Source organism: Armigeres subalbatus, chromosome 2 (assembly GCF_024139115.2).
Source record: "Armigeres subalbatus isolate Guangzhou_Male chromosome 2, GZ_Asu_2, whole genome shotgun sequence".
Taxonomy (NCBI): Eukaryota; Metazoa; Arthropoda; class Insecta; order Diptera; family Culicidae; genus Armigeres; species Armigeres subalbatus.
In genome coordinates this window covers 258,859,270-258,880,864 of record NC_085140.1, presented here as the reverse complement: position 1 = coordinate 258,880,864, position 21,595 = coordinate 258,859,270, and the positions used below count along the sequence as shown (strand labels likewise).

The 21,595-nt window shown below is 41.1% G+C and overlaps 1 protein-coding gene across 5 annotated transcripts in view; it reads left to right on the top strand.

Annotated features, from left to right (window-relative positions):
* Window positions 1-21,595, top strand: part of LOC134212124 (exportin-1) — a 44,593-nt gene that overhangs the window by 15,156 nt on the left and 7,842 nt on the right. For 2 of the 5 annotated variants that reach the window (XM_062689697.1, XM_062689699.1), the window contains exons 2-6: window positions 11,710-13,933; window positions 14,004-14,293; window positions 14,512-14,613; window positions 14,680-15,057; window positions 15,126-15,458. In XM_062689697.1, the coding sequence (XP_062545681.1) occupies window positions 12,391-13,933; window positions 14,004-14,293; window positions 14,512-14,613; window positions 14,680-15,057; window positions 15,126-15,458 (2,646 nt within the window). In that variant the 5' untranslated portion in view covers window positions 11,710-12,390. Of the gene's footprint in view, window positions 1-11,709; window positions 13,934-14,003; window positions 14,294-14,511; window positions 14,614-14,679; window positions 15,058-15,125; window positions 15,459-16,198; window positions 16,407-21,595 lie in introns of all 5 variants that reach the window. The other 3 variants (XR_009979195.1, XM_062689696.1, XM_062689695.1) reach the window with 3 other exon arrangements.

Genomic DNA, 21,595 nt, shown 5'->3' with positions numbered 1-21,595 from the left:
TCCTCAATCATGAGTCATCTACTATTGTCAGTCATACTCATTTGAACGACATTCATGGAAGGGACTTCTTTTGTTACGAAGTATCCTACATTATTGGATACTTTATCCAAATTAGAGGAAAAGCATTTGCATCGTATGGCGACAATGGAGATTACAAGCGTACGCTATCCAATTCACATAACTCTTGTTTATTTTTAATTCGTTCCACTGCTAACAGAGACAGAGAAAAAACTCGAAATGTTGTGCTGGCTTCAGTAGATGCTTACACAACAACGGTACTCTTTTTTCCAGTTCCCTCAACATAAACATTCATTCTTAAACATCATCCCCCGCGAAGCGAACCATACGATCGGCCACACAGGTCACTGCAAACAATCCGAATTGAACGACACTTTCATAGTAGGCAGCGCACATACAACCGAGAACGAGAAAAGCCAGAAATGGAAATTTTACAATCGCTGTCACAAATCACTGCAGCAGCAGCGGTCTCATCGGTTCGATGTTGGGTTTGGGTGTTTTGGTGCACTTCTCCGGAACTCCATCCATCCACGGTTCCGTTTCGTTTGAATGTTGTTTTCTGGCTTCTACCTTGCCTACGCTAGGTTGTTTTGAGTCACTCATGTTCTCACTTTTTACCCTCTCTTATCAAGTAGTGTTTGAATATGTGAATCCCCTCTTACAATGGTGAGGATTCTTGGATTTTTATATTTCATGATCATCACCTTCATCTCACTTGACCAGATAAAAAGTTTATAGTACACTAGGCTCCTATTTACAACAACATTGTCTTATTATTCTTCTATCTCGGCTTTACGGTCGTACATAAACTTGGTCCGCTTTTCAACTTAGTAGTTTGACTAAAACTCCAAATTTATTAGCAAACTATCAGAACGTACCCTGCCTGCGTTGATCGGGTTTGTTGTTAAATTTTGAATGTCGTGAGCTTTTTGCGACGCCTCACTCTAGATCAATTTTCGTGTGATCGCATTGGATTTGGCTTACACCGCATCCTACTATTGTATTTTATTAATTTTGCAAAATTAATTTTTATATGTAAAGAAGAATAGAGAAGAAGATAATTCAAGAAAATGCTTTCTGTACTTGCCTTTACAATTACAGAAAATGGTATAAATATTGTCCTGGTAGTAACAAGAGTATTTAGAATTTACATGTTTTCTTCTTTGTTAGTATTACTTATATCACTGGGGTTCTTCAAGCACTTCCTCAGTTACAAACTGGTGGTTTCTAAGCCAAGTTACTATTTTTTATTATAAGGTTTATTATAAGGTTAACAAATTGAGGTCTCTAGTCTGCATTGTGATCAAAGGCGGAGGATTGCTAATCCGGAGATGGCGAGTTTGATTCTCGATAAGGTAGGGTATCTGTTCCATTATTAATAATGTGCCGACAAGTCCCCTCGTCACGACAACACTGCCTACTGTAGTACTACAACCGACTCTGCTATACTGAGTGATCGATGAAATGTCAGCTGTCATGATAAAGCTAAATTGAAAGGCCGAATGAAAGTTGAAGCAACAAAGCAAGTAGTTTCTAAAATATTGAATTCGATAAATAATCTTGGAGAATTATCTCTATAATTACGGTGAATATATTTTCAACTTGATCAATGTGTATTCTAGGATTTACTGAGTTGAAACCTTTTATACTTTTACAGTAGATACGCGATCAGCTATACAGTTCAATCAAGTTCAACCGTTCATATAAATGCGTTATATTTCTCGATTTGTAAGTGAGGTTGATTAGACTTACATCTATTAAATCATTAATTATAGTGAATTGAATTTATAGAAAGAACGGTTGTAACACAGGGACAGTTAAATTCAACGCCATCCTTGGCTCATGTATGGGTCACCAAATATGTAAGTAGCATTAAGTAAAGGCACAGAATACCCAATAAAAGCGACCTCATTGTTCTGTGCATACACGCACAAACACAAAATAAACAGTGTTGCTAAATAGAGTGGTGGCAGATCAACAAATAACATGGTCCTATATCAATAACATTTGCAAAACAGGAAATGTAGACTCAATTTGTGTTGTGCTTTGTTGTTTTCCGGCGTGCTCACTGCTGAAAAAATTCACAAAAATGAGAAATAAACTATTAACGCATCAATTCCTTGTTTTCTAATGGTATTGATTTGGGCACATGGTATGAATTCAAGGAGCAGTTCCCCTATATGTTGTATTTGGGTGGAAAAATAAATGGGGAAATGCTAATAGAACACTCCAGTTGAAAGCAGTCCAAGTTCCAGAGAAATGTGAGCTATTCAAGAAGATGAAGTTAGTAAACAGAATGACAGCATTTTTTTTTCTTCCTAAACAATGGAGGGGGAATCTGCTCAACAGACATCCTGGGTTGTCCAGGAAGTGCGGGGTTAGGGATCACCTCCAGCAGCAAACCAGGGAGGCAGGACTACATCCCCGACCCGCTAAACCGTTTCCATTGCCGCCAAGCCCATAGTCCCTTCGGTACAACCAGAAAGTAATGCTTCAAAGGGGGCCAATGCACAACGCACCCTCGAGGTTAGCTGCGTGTCCTTGCAGCATCGAACATCGTAACTCGTTTTTTAGAAGAACACCATGGTATCGTGCCAGCGCGTTGCCAGCTTTCCAGGTGGCCTTACCACGCCCTATGTCCTCGGAAGGTGGGAAGGGTCGACTTCGCGCCTGCTTCCCTCTGCACGACTGGTATCAAGAATGATGATGCCGCGTACACCCCAAATTGACCTTTCTGCGATAGGGCCTATTCGCCAGCACACAGAGGGACTTGCCAACGCGGTGCCTACGCCTGCCCCAGCCTTGACGAGGACCCCTTTCCGTCCTCGGGCTCGGAACCCGCCCGGTTGACCGACGCCGCGAAAGCGACGATACCATGTTGTTCTTCGCGCGGCCACTTGTTCGATAAAAGGATCGAGTTCGACCACAGAGCATGATCACCGGTATGACCCATGAAGCCGACTCCGATCCCTTGGACCACCTCTTATTTGCGCCTGAACTAGCCATCCTTGAGTCCACGCGCCACCTTCTGTGTAGCTCCGAGACGATTTGGGCGATAGCCGATAAAACGGCGTTCCAGCCAACTTCATCTTTACACATCCTGGCAAGCATGTGGTCACGCATTGCGCGAAAACGTGAGCACACGAACAACACGTGTTCCGCCGTTTCCTCTAAACCTGGGTACACCAAACACTCGGGCGAGGCCGAGCAAGCCAGCTGCGTTACCTGCACTGTGATTTTGCAGCACGCTTAAACGCCGGGCATATCGAACCCCCCTTGCTTGCTGTTCACAGCTTTGCTGGAACAAATCAAACAATTGGGAGGGTTCGTGCAGCATTGTGCCTTATGTCCCTCCAATCCGCAGCGTCGGCAGAGATTGCTTCTGTCAGGGCCTTTGCAGTTCCATTGCTTGTGCCCCGGTTCCAGGCACTTGAAGCAAACTTCGGGTTGCTCGTATATGCCCACAGGGCATACCGACCATCCCACCTTGACGCTCCCTAACTTGACTACCTTGGAGGCGTCCGCTGCAGATAGCCGAACCAATGCTACCTGCGTCCCTGCTGGACCTTTCCGTAGTCGAACGGCTGCGGTGGGCGTCTCCACTTCACACTGTCGCCGCAGTGCCGTGACGAGCTCTTCGACTTCGGTGATTTCGTCCAGGTCTTTAACCCTTAGATTCACCTCCGTCGTGAGTGCCCTCACCTTGACCGTCTCGCCTAGGACTTCCTCCGCCAACTTCTTGTATGCGGCGCCCTTTTGCGAGACGCCCCGCTTCAGCTCGAGGATCATCTCGCCCATCCGGGTACGTCTTATTCGACGTACGTCGGCGCCGAGTTCACCGAGCTTGACGTCACTCCTCATCGCCTTCAAGGCGTCCGAGTACTTAGCCTCGTCCGCCGTGATGACTAGGGCATCGCCCCTGGAGCGATTGGCGCCTACCCTAGACTTCTTGCTACCCTCATTCACCTGGGCCTTCTTTTCGGCTTGACGTCTTCGGTTTCCTCGTTCTTGACCAGGGTCCAGGAGACGTCATCCCCCTCTATTTCCCCGGTCTGTGGCGGCTGAGAGCTCTCAGCCTGCCGTAACCCTTTACCACTGTCCTTCCTGGGTGGACGGATCTTTCCAGGTCCTTCCTCCCCGGTTTTGGAGGTACCTGGCCGGGGTTCAGCTTCCCAGCCCCACTACCCTTGTTCGGGGTAGTAACCTCCGCGTTTTGGATCGGCCCTCAGGGAGCTCATCCCTGGAAACTGTCTCCCCCGTTTTGTGTCTGCTCCGTTGGAGCAGTCACCCCCTGACGTACCCGCAAATACTTGAGCCTCAGTCTGGGTAGACTTTGGTACCACCGTCTTCTCTGGCACGCCTTCAGTCGATTCGAACTTGCCCGAGTCCGCGAATCCTTGGGCCTCAGTCTGGGTAGACCTCGACTCCACGGATTTCACGGGTTTACACTTGGCCGTCCCGACTGCCCTCTCCAGCTTGGCGTCCAGCATCGACATTCGAAGTTTCTGCAAGCTCCTCTTGAGGTCCTTACTTATATTACTTATATGACGCAAAGTCGATGATGGCGTCCTGCTGTTCCGTCGCCACCTCAAAGCCCATCGTGTTTGCGGTTCATCGCCTCCACAAGCCATGGGCCGTCAATAACCCCTACCGGCGTTTTTTTAGCCGAGATGAAGGTTAAGCGACCCACGCTGGCGCTGCGCACTGAGCTGCCGACTATTGCCTCTGGCCTCCTAGGCGGAGACCTGAACAACCCACCTCTTGCTTGCATCCCCTCGGCACGGGTCGCTTGACGCCTTGGGATTAGGGGTTAGGGACGATGGTCCCGGTCTAACTTGCAGTGGCCATGGGGAGGGGTCGTCAAGCCCTTGGACAAAGTCCCTGCTGCCCCCAAAAATGATAGCATATGCTTTATATCAAAAGTAACATGCCCATAAGGGGCCGTACACATATTACGTAAGTACTTATGGGGGGAGGTGGGGTCCGTCATTTTCTTACGCACCATATAAATAAAAAATCATTTGTATGAAACAAATCTTACATGGGGGGGGGGTCAAAAAACCCAGAAAAAATGCTTACGTAATATGTGTACGACCCCTAACCGAAACCCCAAACCCGTCCCATACGTAAGCTATGACGGTACCATCATCTCAAAAGGGCGAAACTGCTTTTGCAAACGAAAACTTCTTTCGTACACGCAGAAAAATATAGTGTAATAGAAATTAAAATTACAATGAGTAGAATCAACAAAATGTTTGTGCATAAAACTAATAAAAATATTTCTTTACATTTATTTATTAAATTTGTTGAATCTACAAAATTTGAAATCAAAAACAAAATTTGCTTTTATTTGTTATTTCTGTTTTCAATTGAGGTTGACTCAAATAATGAATTTTGTTGAAACAATAATTTGCATTGTAAACTCAAGGATATTTTCCTTTGAATCTGTCTGTTTATTCTCAATGTTCGAACAAAGGAACCAGATGTATGAAACAATTAGACAAATATTCTTTTACTAAGTACATCTTATTTATAATAAATATCAACAAGAAAAAATAGTAGTGAAACATAGGTGTGTAAATTTTTAAGGTAAGTTGATATTTTTTTTACTTTCAACTTTCTACTTTCCTAATTTTTTTCTAATATTTTTATCAGTGTTCTGGCGACACTGCATGTATGCAAACAAGTCACGATCAACGTTTGGCTAACAAAATAGGTTCTTCAATTTTTCCGTGTTGGGTGACAGTTGACAGACAGAGGAGGAAGAAAAAGGTGAGCAAAAAGTAAAAGTAGATATAACAGGAACATAAACAAAAGTTAGAAGTTGAAAGTAAATAATATTTATGGATAAATGAAAAGTTTAGGAAGAGTATAGATTAAAGAAATTATCGTATAGAAAATTGCATAAATCTGGTCATACGATCACATCACGCATACCGTAAGTAGATCGGGAACATGAAATAAATGTGAATTAAAATTATGCTTCAATGAACAGCTGAGCAATACGGGTGCAAGACAGTACAGTGGTGCTCAATCATTTCTGAACAATCCACATAATAGAAGGACGAACATTCGACACACTGCTGGAAGAAAAGAGGGAAACAGGTAATCATATAGTACACGCTAAAACTGAATTAGTTAAATTAAGAAATAAAATAATTGACAGAGCAAAACAGGAAGGTGAAGTGAGAAAGTAAGCCTAGGAAAATAAACTTAAAATTGTAAGTAAAGCATTTTATAGTAACGGTAAAGATTTGTAAGACAAAGAACTAAATTTCAAACTTTAATTAAACTTTACAGTTTGATCATCCTTTGGGTTGATTACCAAAAACGGTTTCATTTCTATCCGACCGTCCGAACAATCAGATTTGTGCACAAAAAAAATCGTCGAAAGGATGAAGATAAAGAAGGTATTTTTTTAGCTGAATAGCCAATTTGTGTGACAAAATGTTCTCTTTTTCTAGAACCAGATTGTCTGAGAATGAAGGATGAAGGCAAAAATACTTTCATAGAAGTATGACATGAAAATCATATCTTTGATTCAGGACAAAATAAAAAATATACTAAATTAATCCATGTTTTTAATAACAAAACAATGACAACTGAATCGTGCAAAAAAAAAATCAAGGTATTAAAAGAAAAATACATTATTTTTGAAACAACAATTGGAATTTTTGGGCCGACAAAAAAAAAATTGTTTCTACAAAATATAATTTTTGTTTCTGGCGTGTAGCTGAGATAAATCATTTTTAGAAACAACAAAATTTATTGTCGAAGTAATTCAAATCAACAAAATTTACTGATAAGCCGTGAGTCAACAATAAAATTTGTTGAATCGATTCGAAATCCTTTTCAGTTTACAATATATTTTTCTGCGTGTAGCTAGTGGGCTAATTTGATCCCACCCCCGCAATCCAAATGGAAGCAGCGAATTACTTTCTTTCATTAAATGGCGTCAGATTGCGTGGTGGGCATAAATTAGCCCACCAGCGACGGAAGAAGCTTTTGTTTGTGAAACTCTGGTTGTACATACTTGCCGATAGACGGAGTTCGGAACACTTCATCTGGGTGGTCATTGAACTGGGAATCAGATAGAGCCGGAAACTAACCGGGAATTTGATAGACTGATTTTTTTAATTTTATTTTGACAGACTAAATAAAAGCTATAATTAACTAATTAATAAAATCTTCCTGGTAATTGCTTACATTTTATTTGAATTCAAGGATTCATGAAATTTGAATTGAAATTTGAAATTTGAATGCGTTTTGTTATAAAATTGTTACAGTTTTTGTTTATTAGAATGTATATTGTTATAAGGAATTTTTATGAGCTCAGAAATCCCAAATTTTTCATGGTATTTCAACAGTTGGAAAATTTCTTAGTTTCCAGCGTAAAAACACAGAAATTCCTTGACAATTTAAGGTCTTAGAAATCACATCCTAACTTAAGAGTTATGTTTACAGAAATTTATCAATCTTTTAAAAAGAATAAAATTTCTTTCGGATTTTCTGGAATTTCAGAACTACAATCCTAAATGTAAATGTTGAAAATCACCAAGAAAAAACTAACAAAAACTCCGTTTAATTAAAATTAATTTTTCGGGTATTTGCCACTCCGATGTGAATATGTACATTAGGGTGGCTCAAAAAACTTTTTAAAATTTTTTGATGGGCCTTATTCGGTTCTATTTGATGCCCTGATGCTCTGGACAACAACACAGTGACAATAACATCTAAAATATAGAAGACAAGTTTTGTTTTACATTAGTTACACAACTCACAATTATAGAAATAACTCAATAAATAATCAACGCGTAATGCAACGTACACACCAGTCAAGCAGTTTGACGAACATTGACTCCGCCCCCAAGAAAACGCTCCGGTTGCTGCTTTGTTTGAACGTGTGTGAAGTTGTTCGAACAACCATTTTGCAGTTGGCGGCTCGGTTGGAAAAAATTAAAACGGTTTGATTTTGGTTCGAGTTGTCGGGGTGAAGTCAAGGTTCGCCGAACATGTTTGAGCATTTGTAGTGAAGTTGCACAAATCCCCATATATTTTTTGATGGTTGGTGCTCAAGTTGTCGCTTCGGTCGTCCGTGTTGGTCGTTGGTCGAATAAATTGATTGTTCGTGCCGCTGTTGGTAAAACTTGATGGATGTTTGAATAAACGAGAGGTGGAGTCAATGTTGGTCAAACTTCTTGACCGTGTGTACGTTCCATAACGTACGTACAAACAATTCTGACATATTCAAATTTACATTTTGACTAGACTTTGTCCTATGTGAGTGACAAATCACATTCCTGAAAGTTTTCAAGAGGATTATGTTAGCTGATTCCCACAGTCCGGGGTTAATTTGGTCAAAGTAGACTAGTTCTTCCGGCATAATCTCTCGTCAACTTTCAAAAACCCACCCCGATCATAGCAATACTAAGGGGCAAAAAAAAGAAAGCGTTGGTTACTAAATGTTGCGATCACGCGTGATGCAGTGGCGATGCTGAAAATTTATTCAAAAAGGTGTCATCTTACCGAAAAAACATCTAGGTTGGTTGCAATTAGTTTTGATAAGAAAATTATTTTGAGCTTTTTAGTGGAATGTCTTCACTTGTCATAAGACGAGTTTATACAATCCCATTGAATTCCACCACTTAATTGTATCTTGACAGATACGTATTTCGACCTCAACAGTAGAGTAGAGTGGGACAAGAGTGCGCGTGGGGTAAGAGTACGTTTTCGATTTTTTGAAGTAATAAAAAAAGATAAACTAGGCCAGGTATTCTGGCCAACTATTATCATGTGTAATTGTAATGTAATGCAAACGATTTGAATAAACAACAATGGAGATATGGAGTTAGATAACTTTTTGGTCATTTTGCTAAAAATAATTGGGTTTCCGCAACTAGTATTTCATTACCATATATACGTTCAATCAGGTGAACATTATACCATTTCGATAACCTATTGTATAGAGTACTTTATGGTACAGAACACCAATCCGGTTGGTTTTCCAAGAAGTCAAAACCATTACTTGAATATTTTTTGGGACTGTGTGGTAAAAGTACGCAGAAACCGGTGGGGCAGAAGTACGCATATGAATCTTCAAGTTATGATGCCAAACCCGTATCTTCGGCCGAAATGATACTTCTTCCAAAGCGTAAAGATCCACAATTAAGAAAAAAGGGACAGAATTCGAAATTATCACAAATTTTTAGGATAAGTTGGAATAATTCGGTGTTAAAAAGGACCTAGCGAACAAAGCACTGAAGCGAAATAATGAAATTGTATTAGGACTTGTTGTACACCTAAACATAGTACGAAAACACAGTTTCATCTAAATGGTAATTTCATTTAATCAAAAGAAATATTCATGAATTACGCAACGTTTAACTGGGAGGGGCTGCGAGATGTGTGACGATCCATATAATTTTTAGAGGATTCATGCAAATAGTGTAAGATAGGGGAAGGGGTGATGAAATAGCCAAATTTTACGTTACATGATTGGTGGACTTTCTTTAAGGAAAATGCCTTTGTATACGCCACGCGAAACCTGATATATATTTTTACCTCTGTAGTTTTTTGTATATATATAAAAAACAATGGTTTTTCGTATGAAAGTGCACATTTTTAGGACCCCCTCCCCCTTTAAGAGTTACGTATTCTTCAAACATTCCCTAATATATGCTCATCATTAAACATCAATTAAATGTTATTAACTCTTATTTGTGTTAATATATACTTACTCTGCGTACTCTTACCCCACCCGATGCGCACTTCTACCCCACCGGTGGGGTAAGAGTACGTTTTTCACTTGTCTACTAAAACGAATCTCAATAATTCCAATATTTTTTTCACTGGGTAACATAAAGGAAGAGTATATGAATCATCGACACTGATTTGATATACAGAAGCTTGCTTCATAAGGGCCACATGATCGATTGAAAACTAAGTGCGTACTCTTGCCCCACTCTACTCTAAGGCCGTCTTCAGTGTCTCGTACTTGACTCGACTTGTCGAGTCAAGTACGAGACACTGAAGACGGCCTTACTGTTGAGGTCGAAATACGTATCTGTCAAGATACAATTAAGTGGTGGAATTCAATGGGATTGTATAAACTCGTTATATGACAAGTGCAATTAATTATTGGAAAAGCGCATTAGGAATAGAAAATTTGATTTTCTCAAGACCAGCATTTTCTGGACAGAAACAAAATGACTAACAGAAACAAAACCAAAGAATCTTGCCAAAAAGTTCACTTCCTGCAAACGACAGTTAAATCAATAAAGCCGCTACTTTAGAGGAAAATTTCTACAGCAACCACCCACCGGTGCGCGACCGTCGCTCAGACCAACAGACGCCAAGCAAATATGTTTTATAAAAGTACAATGTAGAATTTTCGTTTTGGGTAAAATTAATTTTGCTTCTCTTTTCAACAAAACGTATTTTAATTCATTGTTTCACAACAGCTCACAACCAAATTCGAAATCTCCCGAGAAAATTTCAAAGGGTACTTTTAACTCCCAGTCTCTCCCATGCTCCGGGACCACTCTGTAGAGTCGCGATGAAAACGGATCGCGCGTACTGGAAAGCAGTTTTCGTGTATTTTTTTAAGTAATACCTTTAGCCCCGCCCTTTCGTTAATAGTTATGAGTGCACATCATATTTACACCCATGTCACATCAAAAAGGGGCGGGGCTTACTTTATTGAAAAGGTACAAGAAAGCTGCTTTCCGGCGCACCCGAGCATTTGATCGGAATTCCGCAGAAAGTGGTCGAACAAAATTTCACGCAGACTAGACGCAGCGGATCGGACTCAGCAGCACGAAGGCGCCAAAACAAGTAGGGGAAGTGCACCGGTTTTGGTCACCTTAGTGCCTAATTTGGCCAACCCTGAAAAATAAACATTTATCCAAAATAATCGGTCCGTTAAAAGCAGCGTAGAAGCGTGAGAGATATATCTCTTGTTGGAACTAATAAAACCCTCGTGAATTGCATTATTTTTTTAGTTATTCGCAAAATTGGCCAAATTAGATACATGGCCAAAACCGGCACAGTTCCCCTATAACAACAAAAATACTAAGCTCGTATCTATAGTTATGTGATAAACAATCTTATTTTCTTGATTAATCCATAGTTTTTGTTTCGAAATTTTGATATATATTGTTGAAAAACCAGAAAATTCCACTATCGGTGATGATGTCTTTCTCAAAACAATCAATGCACATCGCTTCAGCGTAAAAGATTCCAACTATAATTACCTACCTTAAGGCGTTTGCATACGCTTTCTCTATAGATAAATGATTGATCAAAGTTACCCCAGATTGAGAAATAAAAAAAACAAAACTCGACAAAAAACATGTTTAAAACAAGTTTAAAATTATCAAATAATCAAGAACAACAGCTTTATAAGTTCAACATGTAGCAGTACTCGTTTTAAAAATATGAAAAAAAAACTATGATTTCACTTGCGGTGTAAATATTTACAAAACAATTAAAAAAATGATGAATGTTCCCCGGATTACGGTACATATTATAAACGGTTAGTATAGACGTTTTTCGCGCAGACATTGCAGCACAGCGACATATGCTCTAGGCAAAAGTATTTCTGGTAACCAACATAAACTCCATTAGTTTCACATGTTTCGGTAAAAACAAATGACCAAACGTACTGATATCAAACATTAACTTTTTTCGCAGGATTGTTGAATGTTGGTGCGATTGGTATACTTGAGATCATCCAACATCCAGAAGCAAGATTGAAGCAACGGTTGTAGCAGCGGCAACTAACATCAACCAGCAGTTGCAACAACAGCAGCGGAAGAAGAACATCTCTCAGTTTTCGATCCTGCATTTGAGGAGGAAACACTGGAACAAACACGGCGTCGTGCGGAGGATCAACGCGTGCGCCGTGCGTGCAAGGATCGAGAGTGTGAGGTTGCGAGAGTGTGAATGCATATCGCGAATGTTGGTACGAGCATATTTTGGTCGGTTCTGTTTGAGGGTTGTCTGAGATCTGACTGAGAACAACAACAGTACAAGAGTGCCGTGAAGCGTTTCCGAGGTGTGTGATCTTTACTTCTGTTAGAGCGCAAGTACAGCACAGGCTGCGAACGTGGAACATCAAGTGGACATTTCAATGTAAGCTACCACACGGCCATCAATCAAGCAACAGATCTACGAGCGTGCGAGTGGTGCGAGAGTGAATTCAAACGAGCGCGCGGAAGTTTTGAGCGTGTGCGACAAGTCAATACTGAAAGAAGAGTGCGAAGTGCTATTCTCTGCGGTATTCGGTAGTTTGTAATTGTGACTGTTTTTATACCATTGCTACATCTAGTTTGTAACAACGAGAGTGCGTGCGTGATCGACCTACCGAACACCATGTCTATGGTAATGGTGCGTATGGAGGAAGCCAACAAGCTTCTGGACTTCTCTCAAAAGCTGGACATCGGTCTGCTGGATAGTGTAGTCGATTGTCTCTACAGTAGCACCGGAGAACAGTTGAGGTTAGCGCAGAACATCCTCACCACTCTGAAGGAACATCCCGATGCATGGACCAGGGTTGACAGTATCTTGGAATTTTCTCAGAATCAGCAAACCAAGTTTTATGCACTGCAAATCCTCGAGGAGGTCATTAAGACGCGCTGGAAAATCCTGCCACGCAACCAGTGCGAGGGAATCAAAAAGTATGTTGTTGGGTTGATCATCAAGACTTCCCAAGAAGCAGCCGTCATGGAAGCAAATAAAGTTTATCTAAATAAGCTTAACATTATTCTGGTACAAATTTTAAAACGGGAATGGCCGAATAACTGGGAAACATTTATCAGTGATATCGTCGGAGCATCCAAAACAAATGAAACGCTCTGCCAAAACAACATGATCATCTTGAAATTATTGAGCGAGGAGGTGTTCGATTTTTGCTCAGGCCAGATCACGCAGACCAAGGCCAAACATCTTAAAGACACGATGTGCAACGAGTTTTCTCAGGTATTCCAACTGTGTCAATTTGTTTTGGAAAACTCGCTGAATGCTCCGCTGATATCTGCCACTCTTGAAACATTGCTGAAATTTTTGAATTGGATTCCCCTCGGGTATATTTTTGAGACAAAGCTAATCGATATGTTGGTTTGCCGCTTCCTAACGATACCCATGTTCAGGAACATTACACTAAAATGTCTCTCGGAGATTGCGGGCCTGCAGTTGGCCAACTACGGACACATCTTCGTAGCGATGTTCAAGCAGACGATGGAACAATTCGACACCATGATTCCTTCTTGTACGAACATGAATCAAATCTACATGAATGGTTCGGATGACGAGCAGTGCTTTGTTCAAAATTTGGCTATGTTTTTGTGTACCTTCCTGCGAGTACATTCGTCGCTTGTCGAGAAACGGGAAACGATGGACACGGTGCTCAAGGCTCTGGGCTACCTGGTAATGATCTCGGAAGTGGAAGACGTTGAAATTTTCAAAATCTGTTTGGAGTACTGGAACAGCCTCGCTTCGGACCTGTACAAAGAGTCCTACAGCTCTAGCCAGCGCCGTACTTTCTATGCTAAGATTTTGTCCAAGGTGCGCTACATTATGATCTCGCGGATGGCCAAGCCCGAGGAAGTGCTCGTCGTTGAGAACGAAAACGGCGAGGTGGTGCGTGAGTTCATGAAGGACACCAATAGTATTAACTTGTACAAGAATATGCGAGAAACGCTCGTATATTTGACGCATCTGGATTACGCTGACACCGAGCGTATCATGACGGAGAAACTGTGTCACCAGGTGAATGGTTCCGAGTTTACGTGGAAGAATTTGAACACACTCTGTTGGGCTATCGGGTCCATTTCTGGTGCCTTTTTCGAGGACGATGAAAAGCGGTTTCTGGTCACGGTGATCAAGGAGCTGCTTGGACTCTGCGAACACAAAAAAGGTATGTTTTGTAGAAAGTAAAGTTTGCCAGTTGCAAATTATTTAACATGAACCCATTTTTTGTCCCACAGGAAAAGACAACAAAGCAATCATAGCATCGAATATTATGTACGTGGTAGGCCAATATCCACGATTTTTGCGGGCGCATTGGAAGTTCTTAAAAACGGTCGTCAACAAGTTGTTCGAGTTCATGCACGAAACGCATGATGGCGTACAGGATATGGCCTGCGATACTTTCATCAAGATTGCTTTGAAATGTCGGAGGCACTTTGTCCAACTTCAGCCCAACGAATCGTGTACCTTTATTGAGGAAATCCTTGCCACCATGAGTACGATTATTTGCGATCTGCAACCACAACAGGTTAGCTTCTTTGCTTAATCAAAACTAATTCCAAATCGTATTTCAGTTTGTGAGCTGAACACTGGCGATTTCTTTTTTTGTTGTTCTCATTGAACAGCATCATCTCTCTACCTTAATAACCTTTCATACATTACCTGGAATCAAATTCATTTTTTCTATCTGCATCGGTTTTTACGACACTACATATTAAGATTGATAAACGTTTCAATGTTCAACAGGTTCATACGTTCTACGAAGCTGTTGGTTACATGATTTCCGCCCAGGTTGATACGGTACAACAAAATATTTTGATCGAGAAGTACATGATGTTGCCAAATCAGGTAAATTAAAATCTCCGTCGGTGAGCTTCACAAATTCCGAACTAACCATTGTTTTTTTCTGTTTAGGTCTGGGACGAAATTATTTCGCAGGCGACGAAAAACGTCGATATTCTTAAAGAAATGGGTGCCGTCAAGCAGCTGGGCAGCATCTTGAAGACTAACGTTCGCGCATGCAAAGCTCTCGGCCATGCGTATGTTTCCCAGCTCGGTCGGATCTATCTCGATATGTTAAATGTGTACAAAATAATGTCGGAAAACATAACGCAGGCGATTGCTCTCAATGGCCTGGCCATCAATAACCAACCGCTGATCAAGGCGATGCATGTTGTAAAAAAAGAAACGCTCACACTCATCTCCGAATGGGTGTCCAAATCGAATGACTCACAGATGGTGATGGAGAACTTCATCCCGCCGTTACTAGAAACGGTGTTATTTGACTATCAGGTATGTGTACAAATCAAATTAAAAATCCAATCAAACATTTAAGTTCCATTTTTTTTTCTATTCCGCAGCGCACGAAAGTCCCGAACGCTCGAGAACCGCTGGTGCTCAGTACGATGGCCTCGATTGTCAACAAACTGCAGGCGGTTATCACCCCGGAGATCCCGAAAATCTTCGACGCCGTGTTCGACTGTACGCTGGACATGATCAATAAGAATTTCGAGGACTACCCGCAGCATCGGACCAACTTCTACGAACTGCTACAAGCGGTCAATACGCATTGCTTTAAGGCGTTCCTTAGCATTCCACCGAATCAATTCAAGCTGGTGTTCGATTCGATAGTGTGGGCGTTTAAGCACACGATGCGAAATGTTGCTGACACTGGATTGAACATTTTGATGCAGGTAAGTGTAAAATGGAAGTTCACTATGCTGCTGGAATCTAATCCCGTTGTTCGAATTGAGAATGTGTGAGGAGTTTGAACATTGAATGGCAGTGTATCGAAGTAAGTCTAGGGCAAGGGCACAGGGCGTCATTTGGCTTTATTTCGATTTAATAAATATCAAAAACGTTACCCTTCATGCAAGTATTGAAGCATCCTAAAATGATACAGAAAACAATAGATATGCATCAGTATCGTCTAGTGCTTTCTGATTATGCAAATTGTTGCGATCATTTTTTTCCCCTTTATTTACGTGTTTTTTAATTTTATAAATTAAGTTCAATACTAATTGCGATCGTTTTGCTGGAAACGTTCAAATCTTTTACCTTTAAATTTCAGAATGTTTTAATCGCCTACACATTAAGAAGGTTATTATAAAAACTAGCTTCAAAAGTTCAAAAGAAATAAAAGATTTTAAATGGCTCAACTGAGACCTCAGATAACCCAGTCGTAACGCACGGCATTGCTAACCCAAAGGTGGCGGGTTCGATTCCCGGTCTGGTGGAAATTTTCTTGACATAAACATAAAGTTACATTTAAAAATGGTTGGCATCGAAAGCTCTCATTTAAACACTAAGTTGAGAGCCATCTATGTTGAGTTGATTGCTGTAAGCATTCAGCTAATGAAAAGCTCAGGAGGAAGAGAAAACATTTTTCCGGTTACCCCAAACAATATTCATATTGATAAGATTTTTCTTCCAGTTCACAGGAGCAGTACAGATTACTTTGAAAGGCATTGCTGTAGGACATATGACAGCAGCATTTTTCCGACTTTCAGTGTGTGTTGTGTATTCGTCATTCGTGCTTATGGTCCCCGGAGATTGAATATATGTGGACGGATGCAAGTTGCTGTTGGACCTGTTCCAATGAAAAAAATAACAAACTGATCCTGTGTGAAATTGCTTGATTGGTGAGCTTGAATACGAATACTGAAAGTGGTGAATGATTGTGTTTACTAATATTGTTAGGTGTATTTATTGTTGTGCTTTTAAAATGTGTTGTTTAGCTCTGCAGGTTTATTGTTCTGCTGACCCTGGTTTGAAAAATACAAACTCAGTTTACTACACTGAACATATTGTGCAATGATAAGGCTACAGACTGATACGAATCTTTGCCATCAAGCAGCTATTCGCGACTTCATCTACTCTCCATATACTCATTCACATTTCATACGAGGCGTGATCGGCTGCCCTAAATCTAACCTGTCTAACAACCTCAATCTTAATGTCTGAACATGGCAAATCCAATCACTTTGAATAAACTGTAAACGTGTCATATTCAAGTTTGACACCACTTACTTATGGATTCTGCACACCCCCGCTGGTGCAAAGGGTCGACTTGAAAGATCTCCATCCTGAGCGATGTCCAGCTATCGCTTTAACCTGTTAGATTTCGGTCGACTTCTTTTATTTCTTTATTGAGGCTTCGCCGCCATGAACCTCTGGGTCTGCCTCTGCTGCGATGTCCCGCTAAATTTCAGTCTAATGCTTGTTTACAGTTTTCGTTACCGCCCCTACGTAAGATGTGACCGACTCAGCCCCACATACCAAATTTCTGTTGCTATCGGCCTCAGGTGAACATTTTTCCGTAACACCGGGTAGACACCTTATCGTGTATGTGTATGTATACTTCGTAATACAGTAAGATTTACCATGGTAACATTGCCAGCTTCAGTCCAATCAAATCTGATTCAACGGATACCTTCCCCAATATCCAACTCTGTGGTACTTATGAGGGTGTTGCCAAGTCGGTGGCTTTTGTGGCTCCCCCTTTTTTGATTTCTAGCATTAGCATTCTAGATATGGATTTCAAAAGAAAAACATTAGTATCACTAGTGTCCAATCTACGAATTACATCGTAACAATGCTCATGCTATCAGCCTCCGGTGACAACGACGATGGAGCTCGTTGTTTGAGGTCCAGTTGTGAGGTCATTCGGACCGAATTATGTACTGTAGGCATCTGTTGGTGAACACCTGTGTTGTAGCCGTTGAGTGTTTTCCACTGATACATACCATTTTTCACTAGCGTATGACAGTACAAATTTCACTTTTTCTCTTGGAATTTGTTAACCTACTCCAGAATGATACGGAACGTAACAATATGGTCCACATAGGATCTTCTTAAACGGAATGCGGCATGCTGTCGCCAGAGTCGCCTAGATCTTCTCCTGAATCCTGACAAGGATAACTTTGCACAGAACTTTGAGAACGCATACAGTTAGGTCACCCTTCTTGGGCACCTTCACTAAGATACCTTGCATACAATCGACCTGGAAAGTTGCGGTGTCCGTATCGATATTACGAAATAAACGATGCAGTACACCCAGGTTTTATACACGTTTTTTTGTGAGGTTTTTCATGAAAACACTTAATTATAATTTTATGGGTTTGGGAACGATCGTTTTGGAGAATACCAAACTTCATACAATATGGGTATTGCCGGAATGGGCTCAATGAGTAGAAGCCGAAAATTGATGTTTGACGCCATTTTGGAATTCAAGATGGCCGATTTCTCGTTTGATAAAAAGACCGGAAACCCTTTAAATATCATCGGCCGGAAACCATTCCAAGAATTCCACCGGGAGTTCCTCCAGAAATTCTCCCGAAGTTCCTCAAAGGAATTTCTCCATAAGATCCTCGAAGGAATTCCTCAGAAAGTTTTTGAAAAGTGTTTCTCTGGAAGTTTTACAAAAGAATTCCTCCGAAAATTCTTCGAAGGAACCCAACCTTGGAAGCTGATAGAGTGCTTATTAAACCAAAAATAGTCTTCTTCAGCTAAAAAAATAACTCAGTCAGCTTAAATTGTTTGTTGGGGATTCCTCCGGAAGTCCCTCAAAGCAATTCTTCCGAAAGCTCTTCAAATAAATACCTCCCGAGGTCTATGGACAGATTTTTTCGGAAGTTCCTCAAAAGAATTACTCCGGAAGTATCTACCGAAATTTCATTAAAAGTTCCTTAGGGATTCCTCCGGAAGTTCCTCCACGAATTCTTCTGGAAGTAACTTCAGAAATTTCCCGAGAAGTTCCTCCGGAAATTCCTACAGGAATTCCCCGGAAGTTCCTCCGGGAAATTCTATGGAAAATCCTCCCAAGAAAGAATACGGAAGTTTCTCCGGGAAATCTCCCGGAAGATGCTCCAAGCTTGCCCTGGGCGATTTCAATCTGACTGGTGTCGCTTGGAAGCAGTATCACAGCGGTTTCCTTTACCCTGATCCAGAACATTCGGTCATGCTTGCTGGTGCTGTCTGCCTTTTGGATAACTACAGCTCAGCCACTCTTAGCCAAATTAACAGCATTGTGAATGAAAACGATCACACTTTGGACCTATGCTTTGTAAGCAGACAGGACAATGCACCGCTCATCTTGCCAGCACCTTGCGTACTGGTCAAAAATGCTGCTCATCACCCTCCACAACTCATCAGCATCGACTACAGTCACGTACACGACTTCATCGAACGTACTGCGCTCGTGTCATATGATTTTAAGAAATCCGACCGACCTCCCTGGCAGACAAGCGGATTACGAAAATTGAAGACAGTTAAGAGAGCTGCTTTGAGGCAATTTACTAAGTATCGGACCCTACCACTGCGAGATCAGCACGAGAGGCTCCACCATGAATACCAGCGTGTCAGTCGTCAGAACGTTTTGCGTTACCAGCACAGTATTGAGCGTAAGTTCAAGCAGCGGCCGAAATCTTTTTGGAGTTATATCAACAAACAGCGCAACTAATCTGGTCTGCCATCTTCAATGCAGTTCAACGGTGAAACTGCGTCTACCCCGTCGGAGCTCTGTGGGCTATTCGCTGAAAAATTTGCCAGTGCCTTCAGCGATGAGCGTATTAGTGCTGACCAAGTTAGACTCGCGGCTAGCAACGTTCCATTACGCAGCCAAACATTAGGCTTGTTAGATATCGACGATGACGCTATATCTAGGGCCGCAACAAAACTTAAGTCGTCCTATAGTCCAGACGGTATTCCTTCTGCTTTCCTAAAAAAACAAATTTCTTGTTTGCTTGACCCTCTTCATCGTATTTTTCATTTGTCACTGTCTAGTGGAATATTTCCTTCTTGCTGGAAAATCGCTCACATGTTCCCGGTCAAAGGGAGCTCGACAAGTACGGCATCGGTAGTAATTTATTGTGCTGGTTCCGCTCATACTTGACTAACCGACAACTGATGGTGCCTTTAGATGACTGCGAATCGAATAGTTTCCAAGCAACATCTGAAATACCGCAAGGAAGCCATCTGGGGCCACTAATATTCCTGCTCTACTTCAATGACGTCCATCTAGTCATCGAAAGCCCTCGACTGTCGTACGCTGACGATTTGAAAATGTTCCTTCAAATTAGTTCAACTTCTGACTGTCTTAATTTACTACGGCAGGTCACTCATTTTGCTAGCTGGTGTTCTCTAAACTGTATGGTCGTTAACCCAGCCAAGTGCTCCGTCATAACGTTCACTCGAAAGAAACAATCGATCATTTTCGACTACAACCTACTTAACACGACACTCGAACGCACGAATCACATCAAAAACCTTGGTGTAGTCCTGGACTCAGAGCTAACATTTAGGCAGCACATATCGTACCGTGCACGCACCATACTTTGCGCAGTTAAGGAAATGCAAAATTGAATCAACTTGTACAACTTACAGAAAGTAGCTATCTGCCTGAAATAATTTCCATGCTGTAGTATTATTATTATATTATTGTTTGAGAACTAAATTTGGTACAAAAATTTAAAATAAATAGTAAATTGAACTTCAAAGCAGACCCCTTATTATATGCCTAACTTTGCGCACATAACTTGGAAAATTTCTAACACGAAGCAAGCGTCTATCATACAATTTTTCGTCCAAATTTTATTTTTCAGCTAAAACTACTATTACAATTTATGTTCATTCCATTTGCTGGCATATTTGAGCATATTTGAGAATATGAGGATGCCCGGCATTATTTTTTAATGATTAGACATACTTAGTATGTTTTCACGTCTGTTGGTGTATGTACAGCCTCATTTATGTACATTGGCCACAGCTAACAAAAGTACTTTTTGCGTAAACCCTATTCCGACGAGGTATATAATAAATGTTGAAAATATCGAAGAAATACGAGTTGTGCGCAAAATTAGGTACACTGTATTGAAAAATTGTTCCTAACATTGCGCATCATATGTTTTAAAGAAAATGTAAATAACTAACTAAATTCTCATGAGATGGCATCTACAATATTATAATTATTGGGTCCATGTGTAATCAGTTGTCAGCGATTGTAAAATTTACAAAAATACAGTTTTTCGGGTAAACCGTCACTTGTTATTTGTGCTAAGAACACGCCATTTTGGTCATTTTCACTGTTTTCAGTACAAGTTTCGACTATTAAAATGAAAAATATGTCATTTAACAGCGAAAAAATGCATGCACTGTTATGATAACATGTATATTGTGCTGACAAGTAATAATTATATTTCGAAATTCGATTTAAACGCATTCTATTACAAAAATTATCGCAAAATGCGCAAAGTTAGGAGCTGCGCAAAGTTGGGTGCGTGCACGGTACGCTGTCGATAAAACTTCTAGGACATTGGGACTCATATTTAGGATTGACAAGAATTTTTCCGACATTTATTGCTTGAAAGCCATCTACTGTTCTCTTGTGCGTTCTACTCTGTAGTACTGCTCTGCAGTTTGGAGCCCAGCGTACAACAATGGCGCCGAACGTATCGAATCGGTCCAATGTCGGTTTCTGCGATTTGCACTCTGGAAGTTGCCATGGAGGGATCCGTTTTGCCTACCGAGCTATGAGAGCCGATGCCAGTTGATCTATCTGGAACTTCTTCGTGCTAGGAGAGATTTCATCCGGGCGATGACGATCGCCGATATACTACAGGGACGAATCGACTGCGAAAGTATTCTGGAGCAGATAGATTTGAATGTTCGACCAAGGACACTTCGCAATAGCGGAATGCTTAGGACTGCAAAGGACGAATTACGGACTACATGGGGCAATCGGTGGCTTGCAACGCATATTCAACAGAGTTGCAACATTGTTTGACTTGACTTGACTTTGGCGTCAGAAGTTTTTGACTTTTTTAACACATCT